The sequence below is a fragment of the Lolium perenne genome, chromosome 6 (assembly GCF_019359855.2).
Source record: "Lolium perenne isolate Kyuss_39 chromosome 6, Kyuss_2.0, whole genome shotgun sequence".
Taxonomy (NCBI): Eukaryota; Viridiplantae; Streptophyta; class Magnoliopsida; order Poales; family Poaceae; genus Lolium; species Lolium perenne.
Window position 1 is genome coordinate 221,131,302 of NC_067249.2, and position 10,844 is coordinate 221,142,145.

The following is a 10,844-nucleotide window of genomic DNA, read 5'->3' on the forward strand; positions in this document are numbered from 1 at the left end:
CCGACGAAACTTCCATCGATCTAGACATGTTGCACGTAGCAACAATTTATGCAGCCCGACGATAGTGCGGAGTGACAAGACATGCGTGCTGCCGTTCTAATAATTACAAAATTCTCCGTATCACCGGATAGATAGATTGCATTAATAAGAACAAAAATGGTGGAATAATTAAGAATAACATTGATCATGATAATGTGACCATGTGTCTTACATCCAATATATATTGGATTCACCGACATAAAAGGTTAGGTTTTTCCAATAATGACCAAATCACCATATGCATGAAACTCTTTTGCCCCCCTTCTACTGATTACGAAAACCTTGTACTACGAGATGAAGCCATTATACTATGAAGACATAAAAAAACTCCACCAAGTAATAATAACACCGATTCACCAGGCCACACAAGAGTCTTCCATTAAAATTTATCCCGGAAAAGCTGCGAGTGAATCCAAACAAATATGACGTCCCATCATTTAGAGGCCTACCTACCTGAAAACAAGCAGCGGTTCATCGATCTAGACACATTGTGTGTAGCACCGATTTGTGCAGCCCAGATATCCTATAAGATAATGCGGAGTCACGAAACTCTCATCGACCTAGACACGTTGCATGTAGCAACAATTTGTGCATCCCAGAAGTCCCACACGGTAATGCGGAGTGACGAAACTTCCATCGGTCTAGACATGTTGCACGTAGCAACAATTTATGCAGCCCGACGATAGTGCGAAGTGAAGAAACCTGCATGCCGCTGTTCTAATAATTACAAAACTCTCTGTGTCACCGGATAGATAGATTGCATTAATAAGAACAAAACTGGCGGAATAATTAAGAATAACATTGATCATGACAATGTGACCACGGGTCTTACATCCAATATATATTGGTTTCACCGACATAAAAGGTTAGGTTTTTCCAATAATGACCAAATCACCATATGCACAGAGTCATGAAACTCTTTTGCCCCTTCTATTGATTACGAAAACCTTGTGCTGCGAGATGAAGCCATTATACTATGACAACATTAAAAAAAACTCCACAAAGTAATAATAGCACCGATTCACCATGCCACCCAAGAGTATTCCATTAAAATTTATCCCGAAAAAGCTACGAGTGAATCCAAACAAATATGACGTCCCGTCATTTAGAGGCCTACCTACCCGAAAACAAGCGGCGGCTCATCGATCAAGACACGTTGAGTATAGCACCGATTTGTGCAGCCCAGATATCCTATAAGATAATGCAGAGTCACGAAACTCTCATCGACCTAGACAGGTTTCATGTAGCAACAATTTGTGCATCCCTGAAGTCCCACACGTTAATGCGGAGTGACGGAACTTCCATCGATCTAGACACGTTGGACGTAGCAACAATTTATGCAGCCCGGAGATAGTGCGGAGTGACGAAACTTGCGTGCCGCCGTTCTAATAATTACAAAACTCTCAGTGTCACCAGATAGATAGATTGCATTAATACGAACAAAACTGGTGGAATAATTGACAATAAGATTGATCAGGATAATGTGACCACGTGCCTTACATCCAACATATATTGGTTTCACCGACATACAAGGTTAGATTTTTCCAGTAATGATCAAATCACCATATGCACAGAGTCATGAAACTCTTTTGCCCCTTCTATTGATTACGAAAACCTTGTGCTATGTGATGAAGCCATTATACAATGAAAACATTAAAAAAACTCCACAAATTAACAACACGCAAGAGTCTTCTATTAAAAGTTATCCCATAAAATATGCGAGTGAATCCAAATAAATATGACATGCCGTCATTTAGAGGCCTACCTACCCGAAAACAAGCGGCAGTTCATCTTCCTAGACACGTGGCGTGTAGCACCGATTTGTGCAGCCCAGATATCCTGCAAGATAATGCGGAGTCACGAAGCTCTCATCGATCTAGATACGTTGCGCGTAGCAACAATTTGTGCATCCCAGATGTCCCACACGGTAATGCGGAGTGACGGAAGTTTCATCGATCTAGACACGTTGCACGTAGCAACAATTTATGCAGCCCGACGATAGTGCGGAGTGACGAAACTTGCGTGCCGCCGTTCTAAAAATTACAAAACTCTCCGTGTCACCCGATAGATAGATTGCATTAATAAAAGCAAAAAACCTGCTGGATTGCAAAAAAAAAAGAATAACATATTGTCTTACGGCTATTATATGTGGGTTTCACCGCAAAAAAGTGGGTTCTTCCTGTAGTCTGCCCGCTTACACTCAGAGGCAAAATGGTTTTACCGTGCATATATATGGGGCGGCGCGAGGGGGTAACCCTAGCAAAATACCTTAATCTCTAAGCTTTTGCCGGAAATCCTCCGATCAGAAGCGTCCATGTGTTTCGAGTGGGGGAGTGGACGGCTCTGATCGCACGCTTCCGGCCCCGCCTCCTCTTTTTATGCGCCCTCCCCAAAACCCCTCTCCCCACCCTCCAGTCTCTCCCTCTCTCCTCTCCGCAAATCTCAGCACACAACAAGGTCCGCCGAATCAGGAATTGACAGAGGCCGCCGGGGGGCGGGAGGCAAGCGCGCGAGCGAGCGCGGCGGCGAATCCGGTCAGGCAAGATGCTGGGGAAGCGGCACAGGAGCATGGTGATGCGCCGGACCACCAGCGTGGCGTCCCTCCCGCCGGCGCCGAAGCAGGTGCGCCAGGAGGGCGGCGCCGGCGACATCAGCGCACGCGCGGGCCCGTCCTCCTCCGCGTCCGCCGTCGGGACGGGCGCCGCTGCGGCTTGGCCGAGGAGCGACGCCGACGGCCTCGTCGGGGTGGTGACGGCGGCGTTCCTGGCCGCCTGCTTCTTCTGCGGCAAGGCCCTCGGCCCCGGCAAGGACACCTACATATACAGGTACGCGCGCGTCGTCGCCGCCCTCGCCGTCCTGAAAAATGCCCGGTAGAATTCTCGTGCTCCAGTTCGCGCCGATTCCTCGCGCGCTTTTCGGTAGCTTCCTGGCGGTTCTTGGCCCGGAACACGACCCATCTCTTTTGTTGCTTTCCGATGTGAATTCGCCCGTTTTCCACGTCAAGTTTGCATCCAGATCGAAGTCGAATCTTGGCACCATGTTGCTACCAGCTTACGATTCTGTATCTCGCTTAGATAGATGCAGAATTTCGTGATGATCTCGTGGGGGTTCTCCTCGTTTATTCAGGAGAAGGAGTATTTATGATCTGTTTCCATTTATTGGAAATTTTGTCGACCACCTGTGAAGTGGTCCTCCATGTTTACCAGCGAATTTACGGAAGTACTCCATGATTCCGCCGCTACTTTGTTAGAGCGGTAATGCTGATTCGATGCTATAATTAAGCAGTGAGTCGAGTGCTGATTAGTCCGTAGCATGAATCTTGTTCTCTCCTATATTTTAGAGGAATATTCGATTCGAACCCGGCCTTTTCTCTCGGCATACTTTTCTGTTGCCGGTGCCTTACCGGGTTGGTGTGCTGTGTACCTGGTACGTATCTGGTAGTCAGATATGTATGGTGTATGGGGTGCACTCATAGCTCTACTATTTTCCTCTTTTGGACCTTACTCCTATTAATCCTAGTATTAATCATGGATCTGTATGTGCTGTCCCAAAATATTAAAAACCATTAGAAAGTAATTTAGATTACGAGTAAGGCTAACATACTGTACTCCCCTAAGCAACGCATTAAACAAAAAAAAATCTACTAGAATACACGCATTAAACAAGTTAACCTGCCAATCATATGAGCTGTTGCGTGATTAGTATACGAACCTGGTCACTTGGTGGTACTACCATCTAAAATACTCCGGCATTTATTTAATTGTCACAATCTGTCTGTCAGAGTTAGATGGTTTCTTGAGTACATTGAAAATTCTCTGCTGGAGAATCTGACGTGACATGACATGATGCTTGAACTGATAATAAATTATGTTGTTAGGATGTTTTTTGAGCTGTGACATGAAGGCTGAATTCTATCTGTGCGTGCAGGGGCGAGGTGGCGTTCTGCAGCGCCGAGTGCAGGGAGCGTATGATCGAGCAGGACGAGATGATGGAGCAGAACTGCTCCCTGACCTCCATCAGGGAGGCGGCTCCGTCCGCGCCCGGCGGCTCCGACCAGTCGGGCAGCGGCCCCGGGGACGCTGTCGCCGCCGCCTAGCCGGCGACCAATTAGGTCATATACTAGCTCCTAGAACATAATGTGCCGTATATGTGGCACAATGCTGGCGTGTAAAGCGTCCGTGTTATACAAGAACCTGGTAGTAACTGGTAGCGGGGTAGGCTGTTGTTGTTGATGATGATGTGTCGGTGACTGATGCCATGTGACACATAGTTTCTTACCTGCCCGTCGAAAAAAGAGAACTTGGATCGCAATACCAGATTCCATACCCTTGGGTGTCGTCTGCCATTTTCATTATCCTTCGTCGTGCTCTTTGGGAAACGATGATAAGCAGTCAGGGTAGCCTCTGCTACAGATATAACCTGATAAGCGCCGAGCGTGTTCACGCGAGACAGAGAAGCAGTCGAGCCTATTCAGTTGCTGTTATCCTGGTGGTGTGGTCCGGTCGTCCGGATCGAGCCAGGCCCCCGTGATCTCATCGGTCTCGATGCAATCAATCTGCAGAGTAGCTGGACACCATGCGGTGCACGGCTGCTGCGGCCGCGACAGGCCAGCAAAAGTTAGGGCATCTCCAACAGCCCGCGCATCTGGATGGGTCAAATCGGATAAAAACCCGGTCCAGCACGCGGACTCATCCCTAAAACGGATAGCTGCGGCGTCCGAGGCGATCCAAAGCAGGCCCAAATCTGGGTCGCGTTTGTGTGGCCGCGGACGCCGATAGCTGGCCGCTCGCGTCCATCCCTTGTCTGCTCCTGGCCCACGTGTCATAGGGAGATAGTTTCTTTCTTCATTAGGGAGATAGTTTCTTTCTTCATTAAAGTTAGCTATTACATTTTTTCTTAAATCTACTACTACTAGTCTAGGTACGTACGGGGCCGTCGGCGGCTCGCCGTCGACTCGCCGCCGGGGCCATAGATTTTACTCGGCCGTCGGATCGCCGTCGACTCGCCGCCGGGGCCGTAGATTTTACTAGACGCTGGCGGCCTGTACGCGTGAGAATTCAACTCCAGCTTTTAGCAGCTGGGTGCCTCGGCGGTGGCCCTCTTTAGGCATTCCTCCGCGACCGCCTGAAACGTCTCCGACGTATCGATAATTTCTTATGTTCCATGCCACATTATTGATGATATCTACATGTTTTATGCACACTTTATGTCATATTTATGCGTTTTCCGGAACTAACCTATTGACGAGATGCCAAAGGGCTAGTTGTCGTCATTGTTTTTGTTTCAGAAATCCTAGTAAGGAAATATTCTCGGAATCGGACGAAATCAACGCCCAGCATCTTAGGATTGCATGAAGCTTCCAGAACACCCGAGAGCCGCCAGAGGGGGGCCACAGGGGCCCCAGATGACAGGGTGGCGCGGCCAGGGCCTGGGCCGCGCTCCCCTATTGTGTCATCGCCTCGTCGCCCTTCCGACTCCGCCTCTTCGCCTATATAAAGGTCCCTGACCTAAAACATCGAGACGGAAAAGCCACGGTACGAGAAACCTTCCAGAGACGCCGCCATCGCGAAGCCAAGATCTGGGGGACAGAAGTCTCTGTTCCGGCACGCCGCCGGGACGGGGAAGTGCCCCCGGAAGGCTCCTCCATCGACACCACCGCCATCTCCATCAACGCTGATGTCTCCCATGAGGAGGGAGTAGTTCTCCATCGAGGCTCGGGGCTTTACCGGTAGCTATGTGGTTCATCTCTCTCCTATGTACTTTAATACAATAATCTCATGAGCTGCCTTACATGATTGAGATTCATATGATGATGCTTGTAATCTAGATGTCATTATGCTAGTCAAGTGGATTTTACTTATGTGATCTCCGGAGACTCCTTGTCCCACGTGTGTAAAGGTGACAGTGTGTGCACCGTGTGGTTCTCTTAGGCTATATTTCACAGAATACTTATTCACTGTTATGAATGGCATAGTGAAGTGCTTATTTATATCTGCAATGTGTTTTGTATCACAATATATCTGCATGCTACTCTAGTGATGTTATTAAAGTAGTTTATTCCTCCTGCACGGTGTAATGGTGACAGTGTGTGCATCGTGTAGTACTTGACGTAGGCTATGATTGTGATCTCTTGTAGATTATGAAGTTAACTATTGCTATGGTGGTATTGATATGATCTATGCCTCCTTTCGTAGCGTGAAGGTGACAGTGTGCATGCTATGTTAGTACTTGGTTTGGTTATGTTGATCTGTCATGCACTCTAAGGTTATTTAAATATGAATATCGAATATTGTGGAGCTTGTTAACTCCGGCATTGAGGGTTCGTGTAATCCTACACAGTTAGTGGTGTTCATCATCCAACAAGAGAGTGTAGAGTCTAGCATCTATCTATTTATTTATGTGATCAATGTTGAGAGTGTCCACTAGTGAAAGTATAATCCCTAGGCCTTGTTTCCAATACTGTTATCGCTGCTTGTTTACTGTTTTACTGCATCTCTACTGCCTGCAATATTACCACCACACACCAGTCCTGGACAGCAAAGCACTTTTCTGGTGCTGTTGCTACTGCTTATATTTATTCATACCACTTGTATTTCACTATCTCTTCGCCGAACTAGTGCACCTATTAGGTGTGTTGGGGACACAAGAGAGTTCTTGCTTTGTGGTTGCAGGGTTGCATGAGAGGGATATCTTTGACCTCTTCCTCCCTGAGTTCGATAAACCTTGGGTGATCCACTTAAGGGAAACTTGCTGCTGTTCTACAAACCTCTGCTCTTGGAGGCCCAACACTGTCTACAAGAATAGAAGCACCCGTAGACATCAAGCACTTTTATGGCGCCGTTGCCGGGGAGGAAAGGTAAAAGGTACTCACACACCGGATCTCGGCTACTAAGCTATTTTCGCTGTTGTAAGTACTCGAAGCTATTTCCTTTAGATCCTGCAATTGCATCTTTTTGTTTCTTGTTTACACTAGTAAGGCATAATGGAAAACAACAAAAATATGAGAGATCTTTATGAACTTTATCTTGAATTAGGACATGATGTGTTTGAAGAGAGAATTAAAAAACCCATGGAACTTTATATGCATGCTAATGGGAATGTTATTAATATGAATGCTTTGAACACTATTGTTGCTAATGCTATGGAAAATTCTAAGCTTGGGGAAGCTGGCTTTGATGAGCATGATCTTTTTAGTCCCCCAAGCATTGAGTAGAAAATTTACTTTGATGATACTTTGCCTCCTATTTATGATGATTATAATGATAGTAGTCTTTTGGTGCCGCCTGTTATGGAGGATAAATTTGATTATGATTACAATATGCCTCCTATATTTGATGATGAGAATAATGATGATAGCTACTTTGTTGAATTTGCTCCCACTATTACTAATAAAATTGATTATGCTTATGTGGATAGTAATAAATTTATGCATGAGACTCATGATAAGAATGCTTTATGTGATAGTTATATTGTTGAGTTTGCTCATGATACTACTGAAAGTTATTATGAGAGAGGAAAATGTGGTTGTAGAAATTTTCATGTTACTAAAACACCTCTCTATGTGCTGAAATTTTTGAAGCTACACTTGTTCTATCTTCCTATGCTTGTTACTTTGCTCTTCATGAACTTGTTTATTTACAAGATTCCTTTTCATAGGAAGCATGTTAGACTTAAATGTGTTTTGAATTTGCTTCTTGATGCTCTCTTTTGCTTCAACTCTTATTTCTTGCGAGTGCATCATTAAAACTGCTGAGCCCATCTTAATGGCTATAAAGAAAGAACTTCTTGGAAGATAACCCATGTGTTTATTTTACTACAGTACCTTTGTTTTATATTTGTGTCTTGGAAGTTGTTACTACTGTAGCAACCTCTCCTTATCTTTATTTTATTGCATTGTTGTGCCAAGTAAAGTCTTTGATAGCAAGGTTGATACTAGATTTGGATTACTGCGCAGAAACAGATTTCTTGCTGTCACGAATTTGGGCAGAATTCTCTGTAGGTAACTCAGAGTTGTATGTGATCCTCAGATATGTACGCAACTTTCATTCAATTTGAGAATTTTCATTTGAGCAAGTCTGGTGCCTCTTAGAAATTCGTCTTTACGGACTGTTCTGTTTTGACAGATTCTGCCTTTTATTTCGCATTGCCTCTTTTGCTATGTGGGATGGATTTCTTTGTTCCATTAACTTCCAGTAGCTTTGGGCAATGTCCAGAAGTGTTAAGAATTATTGTGTCACCTCTGAACATGTGAGTTTTTGATTATGCACTAACCCTCTAATGAGTTTGTTTCGAGTTTGGTGTGAAGGAAGTTTTCAAGGGTCAAGAGAGGAGGATGATACAATATGATCAAGAAGAGTGAAAGCTCTAAGCTTGGGGATGCCCCGGTGGTTCATCCCTGCATATCTCAAGAAGACTCAAGCATCTAAGCTTGGGGATGCCCAAGGCATCCCCTTCTTCATCGACAATTTATCAGGTTCCTCCCTTGAAACTATATTTTTATTCGGTCACATCTTATGTACTTTACTTGGAGCGTCTGTATGCTTTTGTTTTTATTTTGTTATTTTCATTCTCTGAATAAATGCTTGTGTGGGAGAGAGACACGCTCCGCTGGTTCATATGAACACATGTGTTCTTAGCTTTTAATTTTCATGGCGAAGGTTGAAACTGCTTCGTTAATTGTTATATGGTTGGAAACGGGAAATGCTACATGTAGTAATTGGTATGATGTCTTGAATAATGTGATACTTGGCAATTTTTGTGCTCATGTTTAAGCTCTTGCATCATATACTTTGCACCTATTAGTGAAGAAATACATAGAGCTTGCTAAAATTTGGTTTGCATGATTGGTCTCTCTAAGGTCTAGATATTTTCTAGTAAGGGTTTGAACAACAAGGAAGACAATGTATAGTCTTATAATGTTTGCAATATGTTCTTATGTGAGTTTTGCTGTACTAGTTCATACTTGTGTTTTCTTCAAATAGCCTTGCTAGCCTAAGCCTTGTACTGAGAGGGATTGCTTCTCGTGCATCCAAATCCTTGAGCCAAAAACCATGCCATTTGTGTCCACCATACCTACCTACTACATGGTATTTCTCCGTCATTCCAAAGTAAATTGCTTGAGTGCTACCTTTAAAATTTCTATTCTTCATCTTTGCAATATATATCTCATGGGACAAATAGCCTAAAAACTATTGTGGTATTGAATATGTAATTATGCATTTTATTTCTTATTAAGTTGCTTGTTGTGCGATAACCATGTTTCTGGGGACGCCATCAACTCTTTGTTGAATATCATGTGAGTTGCTATGCATGTCCGTCTTGTCTGAAGTAAGGGAGATTTACCACTAGTTGAATGGTTAGAGCATGCATAATGTTAGAGAAGAACATTGGGCCGCTAACTAAAGCCATGAACCATGGTGGAAGTTTTAGTTTTGGACAAATATCCTCAATCTCATATGAGAACACTAATTGTTGCTACATGCTTATGCATTAAAGAGGAGTTCATTATCTGTTGTCTATGTTTCCCGGTATGGATGTCTAAGTTGAGAATAATCAAAAGCGAGAAATCCAATGCGAGCTTTCTCCTTAGACCTTTGTACAGGTGGCATAGAGGTACCCCTTTGTGACACTTGGTTAAAACATATGTATTGCGATGATAATCCCGGTAATCCGAGCTAATTAGGACAAGGTGCGGGCACTATTAGTATACTATGCATGAGGCTTGCAACTTGTAGGATATAATTTACATAATGCATATGCTTTATTACTACCGTTGACAAAATTGTTTCTTGTTTTCAAAACCAAAGCTCTAGCTAGCACAAATATAGCAATCAATGCTTCCCTCTGCGAAGGGCCATTCTTTTACTTTTATGTTGAGTCAGTTCACCTACTTCTTTCTATCTTAGAAGCAAACACTTGTGTTAACTGTGCATTGATTCTTACATACTTGCTTATTGCACTTGTTATATTGCTTTGCATTGGCAACTATCCATGATATATACATGTTACAAGTTGAAAGCAACCGCTGAAACTTAATCTTCCATTGTGTTGCTTCAATGCCTTTACTTTGAATTTATTGCTTTATGAGTTAACTCTTATGCAAGACTTATTGATGCTTGTCTTGAAAGTACTATTCATGAAAAGTCTTTGCTTTATGATTCATTTGTTTACTCATGTCATTTACCATTGTTTTGATCGCTGCATTCATTACATATGCTTACAATAGTATGATCAAGGTTATGATGGCATGTCACTCCAGAAATTATCTTTGTTATCGTTTACCTGCTCGGGACGAGCAGAAACTAAGCTTGGGGATGCTGATACGTCTCCGACGTATCGATAATTTCTTATGTTCCATGCCACATTATTGATGATATCTACATGTTTTATGCACACTTTATGTCATATTTATGCGTTTTCCGGAACTAACCTATTGACGAGATGCCAAAGGGCCGCTTGTTTTCATTGCTTTTTGGTTTCAGAAATCCTAGTAAGGAAATATTCTCGGAATCGGACGAAATCAACACCCAGCATCTTAGGATTGCATGAAGCTTCTAGAACACCCGAGAGCCGCCAGAGGGGGGCCACAGGGGCCCCAGATGACATGGTGGCGCGGCCAGGGCCTGGGCCGCGCCCCCCTATTGTGTCATCGCCTCGTCGCCCTTCCGACTCCGCCTGTTCGCCTATATAAAGGTCCCTGACCTAAAACATCGAGAAGGAAAAGCCACGGTACGAGAAACCTTCCAGAGCCGCCGCCATCGCGAAGCCAAGATCTGGGGGACAGAAGTCTCTGTTCCGGCACGCCG

At 44.1% G+C, this 10,844-nt stretch overlaps 1 protein-coding gene across 1 annotated transcript; it reads left to right on the top strand.

The window, feature by feature from the left end:
- The first annotated feature begins 2,431 nt into the window (after positions 1 to 2,431).
- On the top strand, positions 2,432 to 4,300 carry LOC127306161 (uncharacterized). Its single transcript, XM_051336773.2, has 2 exons — positions 2,432 to 2,864; positions 3,967 to 4,300. Exons 1-2 carry the CDS (start codon positions 2,584 to 2,586, stop codon positions 4,133 to 4,135), a joined length of 450 nt encoding a protein of 149 aa, XP_051192733.1. The 5' UTR covers positions 2,432 to 2,583; the 3' UTR covers positions 4,136 to 4,300.
- The last annotated feature ends 6,544 nt before the right edge of the window (positions 4,301 to 10,844 follow it).

Excerpts from the sequence above, each read along its gene's own strand:
- LOC127306161 (XM_051336773.2), top strand. The coding sequence starts at position 2,584 with ATGCTGGGGAAGCGGCACAGGAGCATGGTGATGCGCCGGACCACCAGC. Across the intron at positions 2,865-3,966 it reads AAGGACACCTACATATACAG|GGGCGAGGTGGCGTTCTGCA; the intron begins GTACGCGCGCGT and ends CTGTGCGTGCAG.